Genomic DNA, 16,780 nt, shown 5'->3' with positions numbered 1-16,780 from the left:
AATTATACCAATGGTAATTCCTCAGGCTAGAGCTTATGTTAACATAGTACACATAATTGCCACAAAATATGACAATCACAAACTAGAAAGCCCTGCTTTCCCATTACCACCCAAGACTGTAAAGGTTGTGTTTTCTGAGTAGCCTCTACTATTAACTTTACCATCTGTTCCTTAATTTCCTTTGAAATAATTTTCTTTTCATAAACTTCTCAAACAGATTAGAACAGAGGTGGTTCTAACCACTATGCTGGTAACATCTCAGCATTTGGAAAGAACACGTTCCCCTTTGGGACAAATACCACACTCTTGGACAAGTGTGATGGCTAACAGAGAAGGGCCTGGCCAACTTAGGGAGGGGCCTTCGACTGCTGGAGGCACTAGAAGGGAGATTCCACCCAGAGAAATAACTAGAAAGTGCACAGCACATGAAGATAGCACTTTCACTTTGAGGTGAAGAAATCTGGGATGAACTAGCAGGTTGGGAGTGACCCAGCCCACTGCACCTGGTGTCTTTCACCACCGCCTGCTGTGCACATGCATATGTAGAGCAATTTCTAGGATTGTTCTGCATTTGGAGGCATTTTCAGAATGGGTACCTGATCGCAGCTAGTTTTAATGTAAGACAAATATTGTTGGGCAGCAGAATTTCCCTTTTTGATTTATACAGGAAAGTTCAATTTAAAAACATTGTAAGACAAGAGTCCTCAATCTTTTGCTGATCAGTTTCTTATATTTCCTGGTCATTTACATGAGAACTCCCACCTGTCCCTTTCCAACCAGGTTGGAGACTGGCTTGGTAAGCTTGAAGTCTGACTGGCAGGAAGAAAGACTTTTTGGAAATCTCTTAATATAATCTGTCTACTTTCTCCAGTAAGTGCAGAACCATTATGAATAGTAGAAATAGAAATAGATTTTAAAGCTGTCAAAGAAAGAGCTGGAATCCATAACAAAACAGACGCACTTCCATATTCCTGTAACATCACATTCAAGCCAGTTTAATGTGGAAAATCACTACTCACTGGTCAGTCAGTTTTTCAAATCCAGGCATAGCACACACCAGTTTATTTTGAAATGCAACACAGATCAGTATCTTATGAATACAACTTATTACTACATTATCAGGTAAAAACAGCTTCCAAATGCATGCATAGAAAGTTAAGCATAGTCTTTGAACTCCTTATTTCTAAATATACAAAAAATACATTTAAATTATATAATTTTAGTGAATCAAAGACTTATAAAATTACAATTTTGGTTTTCACAACATAGAAAAAATACAAAAATGAGTATATATATGGTTGTATAATTTTTTACCCAAACTTCGAAGGAGTGGTGTGTACTGATTTTGATGTTTTATATGAAACTCAGAATTGAAAATAATTTGCAGGTTGTACCACATCAATGTCAACCTTTTATTATAAATGAAAAACAAAACAGCACACAAACAAACAAACAAACAAACAAAAAAACAAGTAGAAGTGAGGGCACAATTTCCATAGGCCTCTTTAACACTACGTCTTCTAAACCCTTCCTGACGGAAGTTGGTTCCAGAGGAATGTTTTCATCTGGGAGGACGCTCTTTATTCTGTGACTAACTCTCTGGGTGCCTTTGATAGCAGTCAGTACACGTTAAATGAATGATCCCAATCTTAGCAAATGGAACACAGCAAGATGAAGATCAGCAGATGTGTCTACAGACCACTGCTGTGCACCTCAAAGGGCTGGCTGCCAGAGGCCCCCGGGGGATCTGAAACACCCAGTCAGGTGGAGGCCTCTGACTATGCCCAAAATTAAAAAAAAAAAAAAAAAAAATCAGCCTAACAAGAAAGTCACCAAAACACCATCTTCCTCATTCACACTTCCTAAGGAGATGGGACATTCAGTGGAGTTAGATGTTCTCAATTCACGAACCAACACCACCACTTCAAAGGAGAAACTAATTCATGTTAAAGTAGTTACTGACAGAGGTGACTGAGGGACGTGGCGACGGGCCTTACTTGTCTGCTATGAGCATTCTAAATGTTGATGTATAAGACCACACCGAGGTTCAGATCCTTTTTGAGATGGGAGTTGTTCACTGTGCTCTTGTTGCCAAAGTTCAATTTGATGCAATACCACCAGCCTACCTAGGACAGACTGCTTTTCATAGTGAAAATTACAGATAGGCCTGAATAAAACTTAGCAATCCTGGAAAACCTACATTTTTCATCCCATCTCCTATAACTATTCCAAAAATCTTACCCCAATTAATAAGGCTAATACAACCCAGTTTTATTCTATTTTACAGTAGAAAGACATCTTGGTAAAGTAAAAAGAGAAAAGGCAATTAAAAACAATCTTTCCCACATATTTTGTTTATCCAGTACAAGAACAGAACAGATTCTAGTCCCAGCATGTCCAAGTTAAGAGTGCTGACTTTAAGAAGCAGAATTTTAATATTCAATTCGAAAATAAAATTTTATTTCACACCTGTCTGCATTAAATTTTAGGGTGCATATTTTCTCATTTTCATCTTCTATGAAAATAAACATTCAAAAATTATCTTTCCATTATGATACTCTTCTGATATTAGCAATTATATTTTAAACGATAACTATTCAGTATGCTGGTTAGCCAGACATGAAGTTTTAAAGTGTAACCAATAAAAAAAAAAAAAAGAAGAAGAAAGGTTTCACAAAGAATATTCTGCATTTAAAATCTCACACACATCTGAACTTGGGCTTTACATTTTCATTTAACCCTCTCTTGGAGGGTCTTAAATGCACAATTGAGCAGTTAAATGGAACGAAGACACGACGCTTAATTAGACAAGGTCCACATGACCAAAGTGTTTCTTGGCTGCTCCAACATGCAGGGCCAATACTGCTTTCAGCTCACGACTGCCTAACTGGAAAACCTCTCTGCCTTTGGATTTACAATGTGGTGGGAATTACACGGGACCATAATCAGGAAAAGGAGCCACACAGAAGAGTTGAATGAAAAATTAAAAGCAAAGTAAGGGTGTGTAAACCTATTCCTGAATGTTCTTCTGGACTAGATTTTTAAGGTAACACCTTCCCTGTGCTTTCTACTCCTGTGACCAGCCTGGCTTCAGGTCCGTAGGCGAGAAAAGTTACAGGCAAATACATTACTCAGAGATCCTCTGAGAAGGGCACTGAAAGGTACTTGTCATTTACCAGTGACCGAGTTTCCCCTTTCTAAGAACTGTTAGAATATGAGCGAGGCTGAGCTCCAGATAAGGTAGCTTCTCTACAATGTATACATACTTATTAAATTCAAGCACGTTTCTTAGTGGCAGGCAGTAATGACTCAGTTGAAAACAAAAGGATTCTAGTTGTTTTCTGATTATGGGTACTACCCCAAGCTTCACAGACATATATACTGTTTAACTCATTCACTAGATATGAGGGGCTAGGACCCAGTCATAACTTCAGAGCATTCCAGAGAACAAAGTTTGCTGCTTCAAAAATACAAAGAGTTTCCAGCATGCAGTCAAGCACTTTGAAAAGGGAACGCTAAACACACTGCAGACTGAACATAACTCCACTGCAGGCTGGGCATTCAGTTGGTGCGACTTCATTACTCAGACTGTAACTCTCAAGTAGTTAGTGTTACAGATCTGTATTTATCAGATACGGGAAGGAAATAGGAGGATATAAAATGCCAAATCCCTTTCTAGCGCCATCATGATAAATACTGGGGACTGCTGGTTGGGAGAGCATGCTGACGTGGACCAGGCAGGATGTTTTATGTAACAGCTTTATTACCTTTTTTTTAATAGAAAATCCCAGGCCAGTGTGACACTGGGTTTTGGTTTCTGTTTTTTTTTTTTTTTTAATATTTTAAAAATAGTTCTTACTTATTTTTATCAAACGGATTGGGAACTCAAAAAGTCTGCAGCATTTTTTGATCTTTGAAAAGTTTGTCTTTTTGGGTGGGGGAGGGTGCGGGAAGCAGGAACTATTCAAATTTCTTGTGTTCTTCAGTATGAGAAAGGACCTTTCTTCTCTGATGTATCATATGGAAGTATAACTGTGGAAAAACTGGAAAGAAAAGAAAGACTTGGTTAAGGAAATAATTTAAAATCGCAAGTTGTATTTAAAGCACATGGACTTGGGCCTCCCCGGTGGCGCAGCAGTTGAGCGCTGGGTTGCGAAGCTGCCGGCAGCCTCTGCAGCGCCGGTTCGATCCCCGGCTGCTCCCCGGCCACCGGAGGAGGGTCCCACACTGCGCGCAGACCTCTCCTCCGCCCGCTGCTCCCCTCAGCAGTGAGCTCGGTCCTTCTGCCTGCTCTGCTCCCTGCTCTGGCTCTGGTGAATTCTCTCACCTTCCCGCGCTTCTGACTGTACCCAGTGCTTGTATAAATAAATAAATAAAAATAAATCTTTTAAAAAAAACAAAACAAAACTACTAAAGCACATGGACTTGTCCTCTCTGACTGCCTTCTCATCAAGCAAGGAAGGAAACAGGGAACAGGTAGGTGTGGAAGGGGGTAAAATAGAGAGACTTCTTTTCCTGCTTTAGCTGAGGAAGTAGAGGGCGTGGAGAGGAATGATAGACACTATTGTTATCATTACCACGCAAGATGCCATAGAGCCGCCAAAGAATATTCTTTGTGCTCATTATTTTCACATTTATTCTCTGATTTCACAACAAAATGAAAAATTCTAGTGATGGAGACAGTATTTCTGTTTCACAGAAGAGAGAATTCAACCCCAGAGAGGGTAGGCAACCTGGGGTTGCACAGCAAATCACTGTGACCAGCCTGGGATCTCACAGCAAATCACTGGCAAATCAGTATCAGCCTCTGGGCTCCTGATTCTGAGTTTAGGGCCCTTCTGTCACTGCTCTGCCACCTGGGGTATCTCCCAAAAATAATTCCAAGGAAGGGGATTCTGTACATAGGAAGATTGAAGTACTATGACATTTGATTTGTACATGACTAACCCAGGTCTGGAATCGGAAAAAAAGTTCTTGTGAAAAGGAAGTCAGTATCTTAAGCAATGGAAATTCTGATCTTGGACATTTCATAAATTATTTTAAAAAGTACAGGGTCTCAAATGAAAGGGGTGGTGATACCTCCCCAGGAAATACTGGAAACAGGGTGGGGGGAGGGGAGAGCTTATTCGAATTTAACATATGGGGCCAGAAATGTTAAAAAATAAACTATATGACCGTCCCCCACAACTAACACTTGTCTCACCTCGAATACCGATAGTGTCCCTGCTGGGAAGCGCCCAGTTACACGCCCTGCCTTTATGAGGTTACTGCGGCTGGGGGCTCATACCATGTGAAGTGCTCCAGGGAGATGGTCTTGGGTGTACAATATTCTCCCTTTCCTCTCACTACACAACCCCTCCCCCCTCTCAATAGCTCCACTCTCTATTTTTTTAGACAGTATTTTGGGGGAGGTAATTTCTACTACTGCCAACTCTCCCCTGACAGTTTCTTCCTTTTTAAATGGGTTCCAACTTTTGGCCAAATTTCAAATGATCCTCCCGAAGTACTCTAAGACAGTGGGTGTGTGCACACAGATCCGATCAACTGCAGAGGAGGCCCGGCGCTGAACAGGGCTGCTATCCATCCGTACTACTTGCAGGCAGGAAGTTATGAGCAGAAAAGACCCAGCTTGTGCATATAATTCAACAGCGAGAGAACTATTTTGGTATGAAAGCCAGCAAATTTGACAAGCTCTATAATCTTAAAACTGGAAGGAAAGATATAATTAAACCATAGGGATGCTAATTGTAATCATTTAAAAATGTGGGGCCAGTCACATTTTTATAGCTACACTTTAATAAAGAGAAACTTTGCAGCAAAGTTAGTTAAGGACTTGTCCACTGATTGCATTTATGGTCATATCACCTGACACAGGGCAGCTACCTCAGCCTTACAGCCGGTCAGAGGGGCCGAGGGAGCCATCCATTCGGTGCTGAGAGGCAATCAGAGTAGGACAGCCTTCGATAGCTTCATCACCACAGGCAAGGGCATGCTGGCTCCCCAAAGGGTCAGCTGTCAGAGATGGAGGGCAGATACGGACTTTTCATCTTCCAGAGGTACCCAAGAGAAAATGTGGCTTGTGGCTACTGATAATCTAGAGAGTGCCCCAGCTTCTTGGTGTCCTCACCCTACACCAGCATTTCTTATCCTTTTTCCCTACTCCCTTCCCTCAAACAACTTTTTGCCAATTTGGAAGGTGTAAACAGGACTGAGACGTCTACTGAGCCCTGCTGATTACACACACTCAACTGAAGCAGAGCAGGAGGGGAGTACCTGCAAGGGACCCCAAGACACCTCAACATAAGAAAATTTGTGGGGCCATGGTTCATGAGCCCCAATTTGGGATATACCTGCAACAAGAGGTCAGGACCATAAAGAAAAGGTGTTACCTTATATAATACATGTTCATCATCAACTATCCACTAAGAATTAAAAGAAACTTAAGGTTAGAAAGAAAACCAAATTGGGTAAAGAAGACTGCATGTTGACAGCAACCTCTCCTAATTCTGCATTTTCTTCTTATAAATACAAGGTTCTGGGAAGTTGAAAATGCTCAGTTGGCTGGAATGAACTGTACAAATTGGTCTCAATATTAACAACCGAAATGACTAGAAACATCCAGGGCACAGTGAAAGCCAGAAAACGAACCAAATGGTCTGTAGTAGGAGACATGGTCCAGCTGCCATCTTGAGCCTGGTGAGGAGCCAGGGATTTGGAGGGAATCTTTTAATCTTATTTGACATCAACTGTTTTGTTTGTTTGTTTGTTCCATAAGAGTTAAGCTGCCTTAAAAAAGAAATAATACAGACTTTAACCAAGCCATGTTTCTTGCCAAAAGGAGGCTGAGGATGGAAGAAAGGGGACGGAATTAAGGTAAAAAAAGCAGGCTTGTGTTGAGAGGACAGTCTTGTCCTATTCTCTGAAGGGCAGCTGGTCTGTTTTTTCTCTACTCTCTCTTTCAAGGTCAAAAGGAAAATCCCACAGAATTGGGTTTGTTTTCCTGCAGGAATCCTATCGCGAAGGGAAGGCTGCCTAGGCTTGCTCAGGATCCTTCACTCTAACAAGAGATCACAGGCAAAGGGCTGGGCACTGGCTGACCACCAGAGCACAAAAAAGATGTGAGGAGCAGACAGACCCAGGTTGCCCCTGAGAGAGCGAGCTGACCATGGAATGAAGCCGGGACTTCAGCAGACTAGAAATGCTGTAGCAACTCTGAGATAAGGGTCACAGATTTTGCCAGTGTGGTAGCACCTTGATATAGGTTTGATTTTATGATGCCCTCTCTACTCCTTTCCTAGTTATCACATATGACATCTATGTCCCAGTCATTCAAAAACTTCAGCTGAATTTACGTAAATCCTGTGGTGCCCACTGGAATATGTGTTCCTCTGGGTTACAGCAGAGCTGCAACTGAGAGCTGTTGCTCTGGAAACTGGAATGTGAAACTCTAAAGGAATAGAATTAGAAAGGTGAAAAACTGAAGGCTCATTTTTATGACTTACATTTTTAGGCTCTTCCATATTTATCTTTTGTTTGAAAATTAACTACCTTTTACATTCGAAGAGATGGCCTTTAGCTACCATGGTTCCAGCACCAAAGTGGAGGACTTGATAATTAACAAAGAGTGGAAAATGAATCATGAAGCGGAACTGCATCCAAGAATTTCTTCAAGATAAATGTTCTCATGAAATCTGGATGTAGTTTTTTTTTTTCTCATAATGCATGAAATGCAATTTTCCACAGAGGGACACAAACATGTCGCTTATGCTTGTTAAGATGATTCACTCAGTTGATGCTGTGGGCTGAAAAGAAATCCAACCCTCCTGTCTGAATTTAACCTGAAGTTCAGGGGAGAATATAGCATCTTATAGACTAAAATAACATTTAGCCATAAAATAATAGTTTCAGAAATAAACAGGAAGAAACATTAACATCATATAACCTTGGGTAGATCAACAACCTTTTGGATATGTGGAAATCACTCAGAGGATTTCAACTGAACATTAGAATTCATGAAAATGACTAAATTCCTCTTCCTCAGCAAGCAGGACTCGCCTCATAGAAGCCTCTGACATCCCCTTTTCTCTGTTACCAAGTGCTTACAGGCACATCTGATAATCCATATATTTAAATCTTTAGCAGAACTGTTAAAATAACTGGAAACCATCCTGAAGAGAACACTATGTCCCATTTAGATGGCTTTAAGTGCTCGTTTCCAAGCAAGAAAATGAGAACTATAGAAAAAAATAAATCAATCTATTTTTATTTTGTTATTCATTGAGTTAACTGATTCCTTAAAATGAAGTAACTGTCTATTTTGATACAGTAAACAATGCAACAATCTTTTTACAATGTTTTTCAGATACCACAGTAAGCAGTTCTCAAGAGACAGAAAGTCAAAGTAAGGTCTTTAATGGCTTTTTCTGTTTTCCACTCAGTACTTTCCTTCAATATATAGTTAACCTATTCTGGTAATCACTGTTTCAAGCCCACACACTAAGAAGGGCTTCATTTTGGCAGCTGCACTGAGAAGGGTTCATCTTTATTCAATTGCTACCAGAGAAAAGTTCCCCTTGACAGTCAGCATTCAATAAAAAACAAAGCGTTTCCAATAAATTAGATTTACATTTACTTGGATAGTGTGTAAAAGCAACCACCGGCATTTAAACTCTAGTTATTTTTAAAGCATAACTTAAAAAACATAAATAGATATATGCATAATTATTTACTTACGTGGAATGTAGGAGATCATTATCAGAATTAGGAATGCATAATAGTCAAAGGAGAAATTGTATTTGTTAGGTAAACTGATGGAATACAGGCCAGCCTGTCTGACAAAGGGCAAAGCAGCATATATTGTGAGTAATTCTCCTGACACTCCCATTGGGTACAGCACAATGAAAAGTGTGTACCTAAAACAAAACAAAATATTCATTACTGAAGCTTGAAACCAGCATTAGTAGGAAGATACACTCCCACCCTTCTTACCAGTACTGGTCCTTTAGAAAGTTATTGTTCACTCATTTTCCTATTTACCTACTATTTAAACTGGGATTTATAAGTCCGTTTTTGAAAAGGGCCTATAGCAGTTATATTTCTGAAAGTTCTAAAATAAATGTATTCAGTCAGCCTGAAAATTTGTCCTGAGTGAAAAATAACTTTTCAAAACAAGTCCCTAAAATAACGAAGGTGATGCCAAGTTTTGGTAAAGTTTGGGCACAAGTCATGGATTATATTGAAGGGTCCTGCCCGGTGGGGCTCAAGGGAGAGATACTGGAGCAGGGTGTCTACAAAACCTATGCAATGTCCACCCACTCTGATCTGTGGACTGAAAAAAAAACAGCACACCCAGGCAGTGGAAGCTGCTACATACGCTGATTTAAAAAACATTGAAAATATATAATAGCCATTTGTCATTATAATAATTTTTCAATCAAGTAACTATAATTACTATGTCTCCCATGTCTGTCACAGGAAAATCCATAAACTTCCCCTTCACCCCCCACTTTAAAAAGGAGTTCTTTATAGCTCAAAAAAGAATTCAGAGAGGTTCATCTTATGGAATTAATCTGAAACGGAGTTTAAGTATTGCTAAAGAAATCATCAGTTCAGATTTCCAAGTCTTTGGCCGTTTGTGGCTGAGAACTCCAAACCTCCAAGTATAGGAGTTGTGCTGAGAAATTTGTGACAACGACAGGAAGACTTGTTCACCATTGCCATCTTCAGTCATGCTAAGGAGGATGGTAGAAAAGGAAGGAAAAGGAAAGGCCACAGAAAACAATGGACAAAGCAATCTTTCTCCAATAGTAAAATCAGAGCTTGGTCAATAAGTTTTCCCTGCAACTCTATATTCCCTTGACTCTGTATTACAAGGCCTACTGGGGGGAGCTTAGTAACCGAGTAACTGCTGTGTCCTTCCCATTCTTGCCCTTTCCTAATAAAAATGTTTATTGTAAAGAAAAAATAGGGAAAGAAGGGAGTTTAAATACTTGAAACTCTGGAAACAATTGCTTTATGTCTCTAATTTAATCACTGAACTCACTGAAGTATGAAATGGGCCCCAAAGACAATTTTGATCCCACTGCTTTCTCATTGTTCCCTCTAGTCTTTCCGAAAGCTGCTGATAACTGTGTTATGGATCAATTCAGAAAAATGGATGAACTTATCGGCCTTTTACGTAATCCATAATAAATATTACCGGTAAAAATAAAGCAAAATAAAACTGATAAGCTAAAACTACCATGTAACATTGTTATTAGTGAAAAATTGAAGAGCCATAGCTTGTTGTCGAAATTGTGACTAGGAGAATTAGACTTGGTCCATAAATACATCATAAGGGCAAAAGCTCATGAGTAAAATTTGGTATGAAAAAAAAAAAAAAAGGTATTTTACATCAAATTTCTATTGAACAATTTACCTGGAAAGACTTGATCCAATAAAATAACTGAAGTATAAAAAATGTAAAACTGTTTCTATTAATCAAACTTGAGATCCTTAGCCTGATGAAATCTACAGACCAGATTTCTATCCAAATCCCATTTCATATAAGTATATTTTTAGAAACTTGGAAACAGTATGATGGATAATTTCAAGTTAGTTTTCATTTCATGTACTTCTTTACCTGGCCCACTTGATGAGGTAAGGCAGATGGTTTAACAGACTGAATGTATAAAAGGAGTAACGGATAATTTCCGTGATTGTCCAGGCAATAACAAACAGGAGCACACTATCTTCACTCTGTACCTGAAGGAAAAGGAAAACATAAGCAAAGCAAACAAATAAAGCAGCTTAACAAAGAAGCAGTCAGGAATTGCCACATCACTCCTTGCAGACCTGGGGGGCAGGGGTTGGGTATGTATTTGAAGTAAGTTGCCACAGCCACGGGTTGGTTTCTAACCTCAGTGGCCAGAGCAAGGCACAGAAAGTTTGCCACACAAAGGAGCACATGCCTACGACAACAATTGGGAACAGCAAGTGATAAGGGGCATATGAATTAGAGAGGGAGGGTAGGGGAATGGGATGAGTTATAGCCCACAGGAAGGAACAAACATGATGATTGAGTTTCTACCTGTTCATTTGCTAGCTTCGTCGTGGAGTGATATTGGTGGGGGTGGGGGTGGCGGAAAATGTAGTTAGACAGGGTAGAAGGGCAAACTGGTGGAAAGCTTGGGAACCATGAACAAGAATTTTACTTTTATTTGCATGAAAATTAGGAATCTGAAGAAATTTCAAAGAAGGGAAATGTAGTAATTAAAGCACCATTAAAGATGAGGTCAATTCACTGTGTAGCATCCATTTATTTTTCCTACTGGTAATTTCTTTTTTTTTTTTTCTTCTTTTTTTAAAGATTTATTTATACAAGCACTGGGTACAGTCAGAAGCATGGGAGGGTAAGATAATTCACCAGAGCCAGAGCGGGGAGCAGAACAGGCAGACTGACGAAGTACACTGCTGAGGGGAGCAGTGGGTGGCAGGAGAGGTCTGCGCGCCATGTGGGACCCTCCTCCGGTGGCCGGGGAGCAGCCGGGGATCGAACTGGCGCTGCAGAGGCTGCGGGCAGCTTCGCAACCCAGCGCTCAACCGCTGCGCCACCGGGGAGGCCCATGAGGCCTGATTTAACTCAAGGATTATAGAAGCTTCTGTATTGGTCACAGGAGGTGGCTAGAGCCTGACAGAGTTTTGGAATCCCCAGCTTCCTCTTAAGTTGTCTTCATGTTGAAAAAACAAAATACTTTTAAAAGAGTCCCTTAGGCCTCCCTGGTGGCACAGGGGTTAAAGTCTCAGCACTCTCAAGCTATCACCAGCCACTGCAGCAGGAGTTCCATCCCTGGCCAGGGAGGTGACCCACATGGAACAGCAGACCTCTCCTGTCTCGCCCGCTGCTCCCCTCAGCAGCATGTTTTAGTATATCTGTCTGTTCTGCCCCCCACTGTCTCTGGTGAATCCTCTCACCTCTATACCTTTGGGCTTCACCCCAGTTCTTATATACATAAATAAATCTTTAAAAAAAAAGAAAAAAAAGAGCCCCTTAGGCATTTTTTCTCTAGAGGCTATTTTCCATAAATGCTTTAGAATGACAATTTTGCATGAAAATTTATTACTGTGGTATTAACTTTCTTCTCCCTTTACTCCACCTAGCCAGGTTTATAATGGTTCTTAGAGCCTGGAAACCAATAATAAGAAACAACCTTGCCCCTGCCAATTCACTTAAGTTTTTTTGTATCCAAAAAGTGCCGTTAGAGAGTTGGATGTGAATAAGAAATTCCAGTGAGGAAAATGAACACATTTTTATTATGTGATGGATCTTCTGTCTCACTCCTAATACCTGACACAACAAAGGTATTGCATTCTAACCTTAACTTTTGCTTCTTTGCATTTGCAATGTTAATAGTTTTTAGCACTTATATTCTTCTTCAGAAAGTGTACATGGAGCAATCCACCTACACAATGAAATAAGTAGTCATTTACATACCTATTAACTAAATTGCTCTGACAAAGAATTTCAGAAATGCATAGTTACTATTCTCTAAAAATAATAAGAATTTTATACTGTCAAGAGCAAGAGAACTTTTTGTTTTGCTGGTGCTCTTATATTAGTCAAAGTAAAGTAAAAACGAAATACCTGTAAAGCTTTCATGTCTCATTTTTCAGTCTGTTCCCAAATCCTTGCTTAAAATCCACCTATACCAAAATATAATTCCAGAGCATACTTTGCTTTTTGATGTATTTTGTAATCCTCCTCATCTTAAGGGGATGTTTTTACAGCTATGGGCTGAAGACTTGCTTAAAGATCTCTGGGTTATAATAGGAAGTTCTAATATTTTGCACTGTAATCATCTTGAAAGCAGAGAGCAAGCTTTATTCATCTTTTGATCCCCAAAAGCACAAGTAGGAACTCAATAAATATTTGTGCAGCAAACAAATTCAATTCTAATTAGGTCACTCCCAAGACTTAGTTTCCTGCTTTTTGATACCTGATAATAGTTTCTGTGTAGCTTTGGGGCCTTCAAATAGGGAAAAAACAAACACCACCCCATCCCAACTTTCGCCCAAACCTTACATTGAGACCCAGCCTAAAGGTTACTTGATTCAAAACCTCAGTCCAACTCCTTTCCCCCACAACCAAGCAAAACTTGAATCAGAAGAACTGCAATAAACTCGAACTCAGCCTCACTGAAAGTTGTCTGTTCCCAGAGTCTAGCTGTGAAGACCATGCCATGCTCTTAAAAAGACTGAAGATTGGGCCTCCCTGGTGGCGCAAGGGGTTAAGATGCAACCTATGAAGCTGTCCGCAGCCACTGCAGCACGAGTTTGATCCCTGCGCTGGCCAGGGAGCTACCCACATGGCGCAGCAGACCTTTCCTGACTCGCCCACTGCTCCCTTCAGCAGTGTATTTCAGTCCGTTTGCCTCTTCTGTTCCCCACCCTGTCTCTGGTGAATCCTCTCACCCCCTGCACCTCTGGCCTGTACCACAGCTCTTGTATGCATAAATAAATAAATATTAAAAAAAAAAAAGACTGAGGATGGGGGAAATAACCATTTTGTATAAATGATCTGTTCAGCTCATTAGGTAGTAAAATAATTGTTATTAAGGAGGGACTTGGGTAAAGTCAGAGATCAAACTTGTCTGATTTGCAGTAATCATACAATGACACAAAACAGGAATAGAAGGTAACAATTTAAACTATTAAAATCAATGAGACTCAACAGCTATTGTACACCTACATTTATAGCAGCAATACTCACATTATGGAAGCAACCCATATATCCACCAACAGTTGAATCAACAAAAAGTGGTATATACATACAAAGGAATATTATTCAGTCAAAAAAAGGAAAGAAATTCTGACACATGCTACAGCATGGATGAACTTTGAGTATATTATGCTCAGTGAAATAAGCCATTCATAAAAGGACAAACACTGATTCCACTCATGTGGTATCCAAAGTAGTCAAATTGAGACAGACAGAAAGTAGATACAAAGGTTGCCAGAGGCTAGAGGTGGGAAGCAATCATTGCTTAATGGATATGATATTTCAGCTTGCGAAGATGAAAAATAATGTAGGGCCTCCCCGGTGGCGCAGTGGTTGAGCGCTGGGTTGTGAAGCTGCCCGCAGCCTCTGCAGCGCCGGTTCGATCCCCAGCTGCCGGGCGAGGGTCCCACATGGCGCGCAGGCCTCATCTGCCGCCCGCTGCTCCCCTCAGCAGTGTACTTTGTCACTCTGCCTGTTCTACTCTCCGCTCTGGCTCTGGTGAATTCTCTCACCCTCCCGTGCCTCTGACTGTACCCAGGGCTTGTATAAATAAATAATCTTAAAAAAAAAGAAAAATAATGTAGATGAATGGTGGTAAAGCCTGCACAGAAATGTACTTAACGTAACTGGACTGTATACTTCAACATGAGTTTGAGTTAAATGGCAAATTTTAAATTATATGTCATAAATTTACAATAAAATTTTTCAAAAATCTAGTAACATAAAACTTAATAAAGCTAAATGTAGGGCCTCCCCTGGTGGCGCAGGGGGGTGAGCGCAGTGCTGTGAAGCTGTCTGCAGCCTCTGCAGCACTGGTTCGATCCCTGCCTGCTGGCGAGGGTCCCACATGGCACAGCAGACCTCTCCTGTCACGCCCACTGCTCCCTCCCTAAAGCAGTGCTTTCGGTCAGTCTGCCTGTTCTGCTCCCTGCTCTGTCTCTGGTGAATCCTCTCACCCTCCCTTGCATCTGGCCTGTACCCTGGTTCTTGTATAAATAAATACATTAATTAAAAAAAAAAGCTAAATGTAAAGGTATATATATTCAGTAACAATAAAAGACTAAAGTGCAGATTGGAGAAGACCCAGTTTAAGAATCTAAGAGATCTGGAGTTCTTGGTAAATCACAGACTTCATGAGCTCATCAAATCAAACAGGAAATCAGGCAGCATTTGGCTACAATAAGAGTCTTATTCCTATTACTCCATTCTTTTTTTTTAATTTATTTTTTCATCATCTTTTAAAATTATTTTTTATTTATTTTATTTTTAAAACAATATTTGCTTCCCCCCCCCACCCCCTCAGATTGAGTCCCCATAGAATTTCCTTCCCCAAGGCACCCGTGCACCATCACCTCAGTCCCCTGTGCTCCTCCCTCCCTCCCTCTGATCCCTCTCCCTCCTCCTCCCCTGCAGCATGTCTCTGGTTTATAATTGTCTGTTTTTGCTTTGTTGTGTTTTGTGCTGTTATTATTATTTTTTCTTACACTGATGTCTTATTTGGTTCCCCTATATTGCTGTCATAAGTGAAACCATCCGGTATTTTTCATTTTCCTTCTGGCTTATTTCACTGAGCATAATTCCTTCTAGCTCCATCCACATTGCTGCGAATGGCATGAGTTTATCTTTTTTGATTGCTGAATAATATTCCATTGTGTATATATATATACCACATCTTCTTGATCCAGTCATCTATTTTGGGGCACTTGTGTTGTTTCCAGGTTAACGGAAGATTAGAACCCACCTAGGGATTAGAACCCCCTGAACTGAACTAGCAGTGCTTATCATACAAAGGAAAGAGAGCTTACTACTTCAGAAAGTAAAAGTGTCAAAAATCCCCTCGGCTCCTGGTTAGGGGGTACAGGGGCATGACTGGCTCCTCGGAGCCTGAGCCTACTGCCACGCCTGGTGTGAGATGGTTAATCCCGCACAGGGCGGGGCTTTTACACACCAGTGGGGAGCATGTTTTTAAAGAAAGTTTTTATAAATAGACCAATCAGGTTTGAAAGGCGGGTATCTTGAAAGCAGGGGCTTCAGACGTCTCTACACACTTATCTCTCTCCTGGGAAGACAGCTGATGCAGATCTTTGAGACCTTTGCTTTAGGGACACAGATCCTTGATACCTTTGTTTCAGGGACTCAGACCTTTGTGTCTGACCTCCAACTCTCATCCAACTCACAGAGAGACTTGCCTGATGAACCTTTGGGTCTTATCTCCTCTTCAAACTGCTCTTCCTGCCTCCAGCCCTGGCTGATGACTGGCATCACTGGCCTATGCCCAGCATCTCTAAAGAGCTATAACTCTGGTGCCTGGTCCTCGGGCACCATCTCTGATTGCTGTCCACTGCTTTTTGATCCTTGGGCACCACCTCCTGGTACTGTAACCTCTGGCACTGCCCAACCTGACTTTCAGATTGCTGTTGCTGGCTGCTGCACTGCCTCCTCAGCAGCACCACCTGCACTTATCTCCAGCTGCCACCATCCACCACTGATCAGTGTGCCTCCAGCTCCAGGCTCTCAACCCCATTGTTAATAAGGCCTGCTGTTGTAGTCTGGAGCTGAGTTACATCTTGCCATTGTAGGGTAAGGACCCATAAACCATGACCATCCCCTGGGTTTGAATGGCCTTGAGACTATGGATAAAATTAACAGGGGATAAAATGCCTGTTTCAAAGTATGAAAATTACTTAACTAACCAGTTCACTAATTAAACAGACTACCCAAGGAAACAGTGTGATCCCAGGTCCTAAACATATCCAAATTCGGACTGCTCAGGAGAAAGTCCAACAAAGGGGGGATACTGACCTGAATGGTAGCCAATGAGCGTTTTCAGCTCTCTGCTCTTTGGAAAGGGTGTGCATGTCTGTACATGGGAAAAGGCCTGAAACTCTGGTTCAGACTAACTTCCTTGTATGAGCTTAAATTTTTTTAGTTGGGAAAAAAAAATGGGTAGAGAGTTTATAGTACTTAAAAATAATTTTACTTAGAGGCAGGACAGGAAATAATAATTAAAAACAACTTTCATCA

The 16,780-nt window shown here is 40.8% G+C and overlaps 1 protein-coding gene across 1 annotated transcript in view; it reads right to left on the bottom strand.

Moving 5' to 3' along the window:
* Window positions 1–948: 948 nt before the first annotated feature.
* Window positions 949–16,780, bottom strand: part of HACD2 (3-hydroxyacyl-CoA dehydratase 2) — an 85,834-nt gene continuing 70,002 nt past the window's right edge. The window contains exons 5-7 of the mRNA XM_037525431.2: window positions 10,622–10,743; window positions 8,734–8,912; window positions 949–4,043 (exon numbers count right to left, since the gene is read on the bottom strand). Of these exons, the coding sequence (XP_037381328.1) occupies window positions 3,961–4,043; window positions 8,734–8,912; window positions 10,622–10,743 (384 nt within the window). The 3' untranslated portion in view covers window positions 949–3,960. The remainder of the gene's footprint in view (window positions 4,044–8,733; window positions 8,913–10,621; window positions 10,744–16,780) is intronic.

The sequence above is a fragment of the Talpa occidentalis genome, unplaced genomic scaffold (assembly GCF_014898055.3).
Source record: "Talpa occidentalis isolate TD23 unplaced genomic scaffold, MPIMG_talOcc4v2.1 talOcc4.4, whole genome shotgun sequence".
NCBI lineage: Eukaryota > Metazoa > Chordata > Mammalia > Eulipotyphla > Talpidae > Talpa > Talpa occidentalis.
The sequence above is the reverse complement of the archived record's forward strand: the minus strand, read 5'-3'. Positions and strand labels throughout refer to the sequence as shown.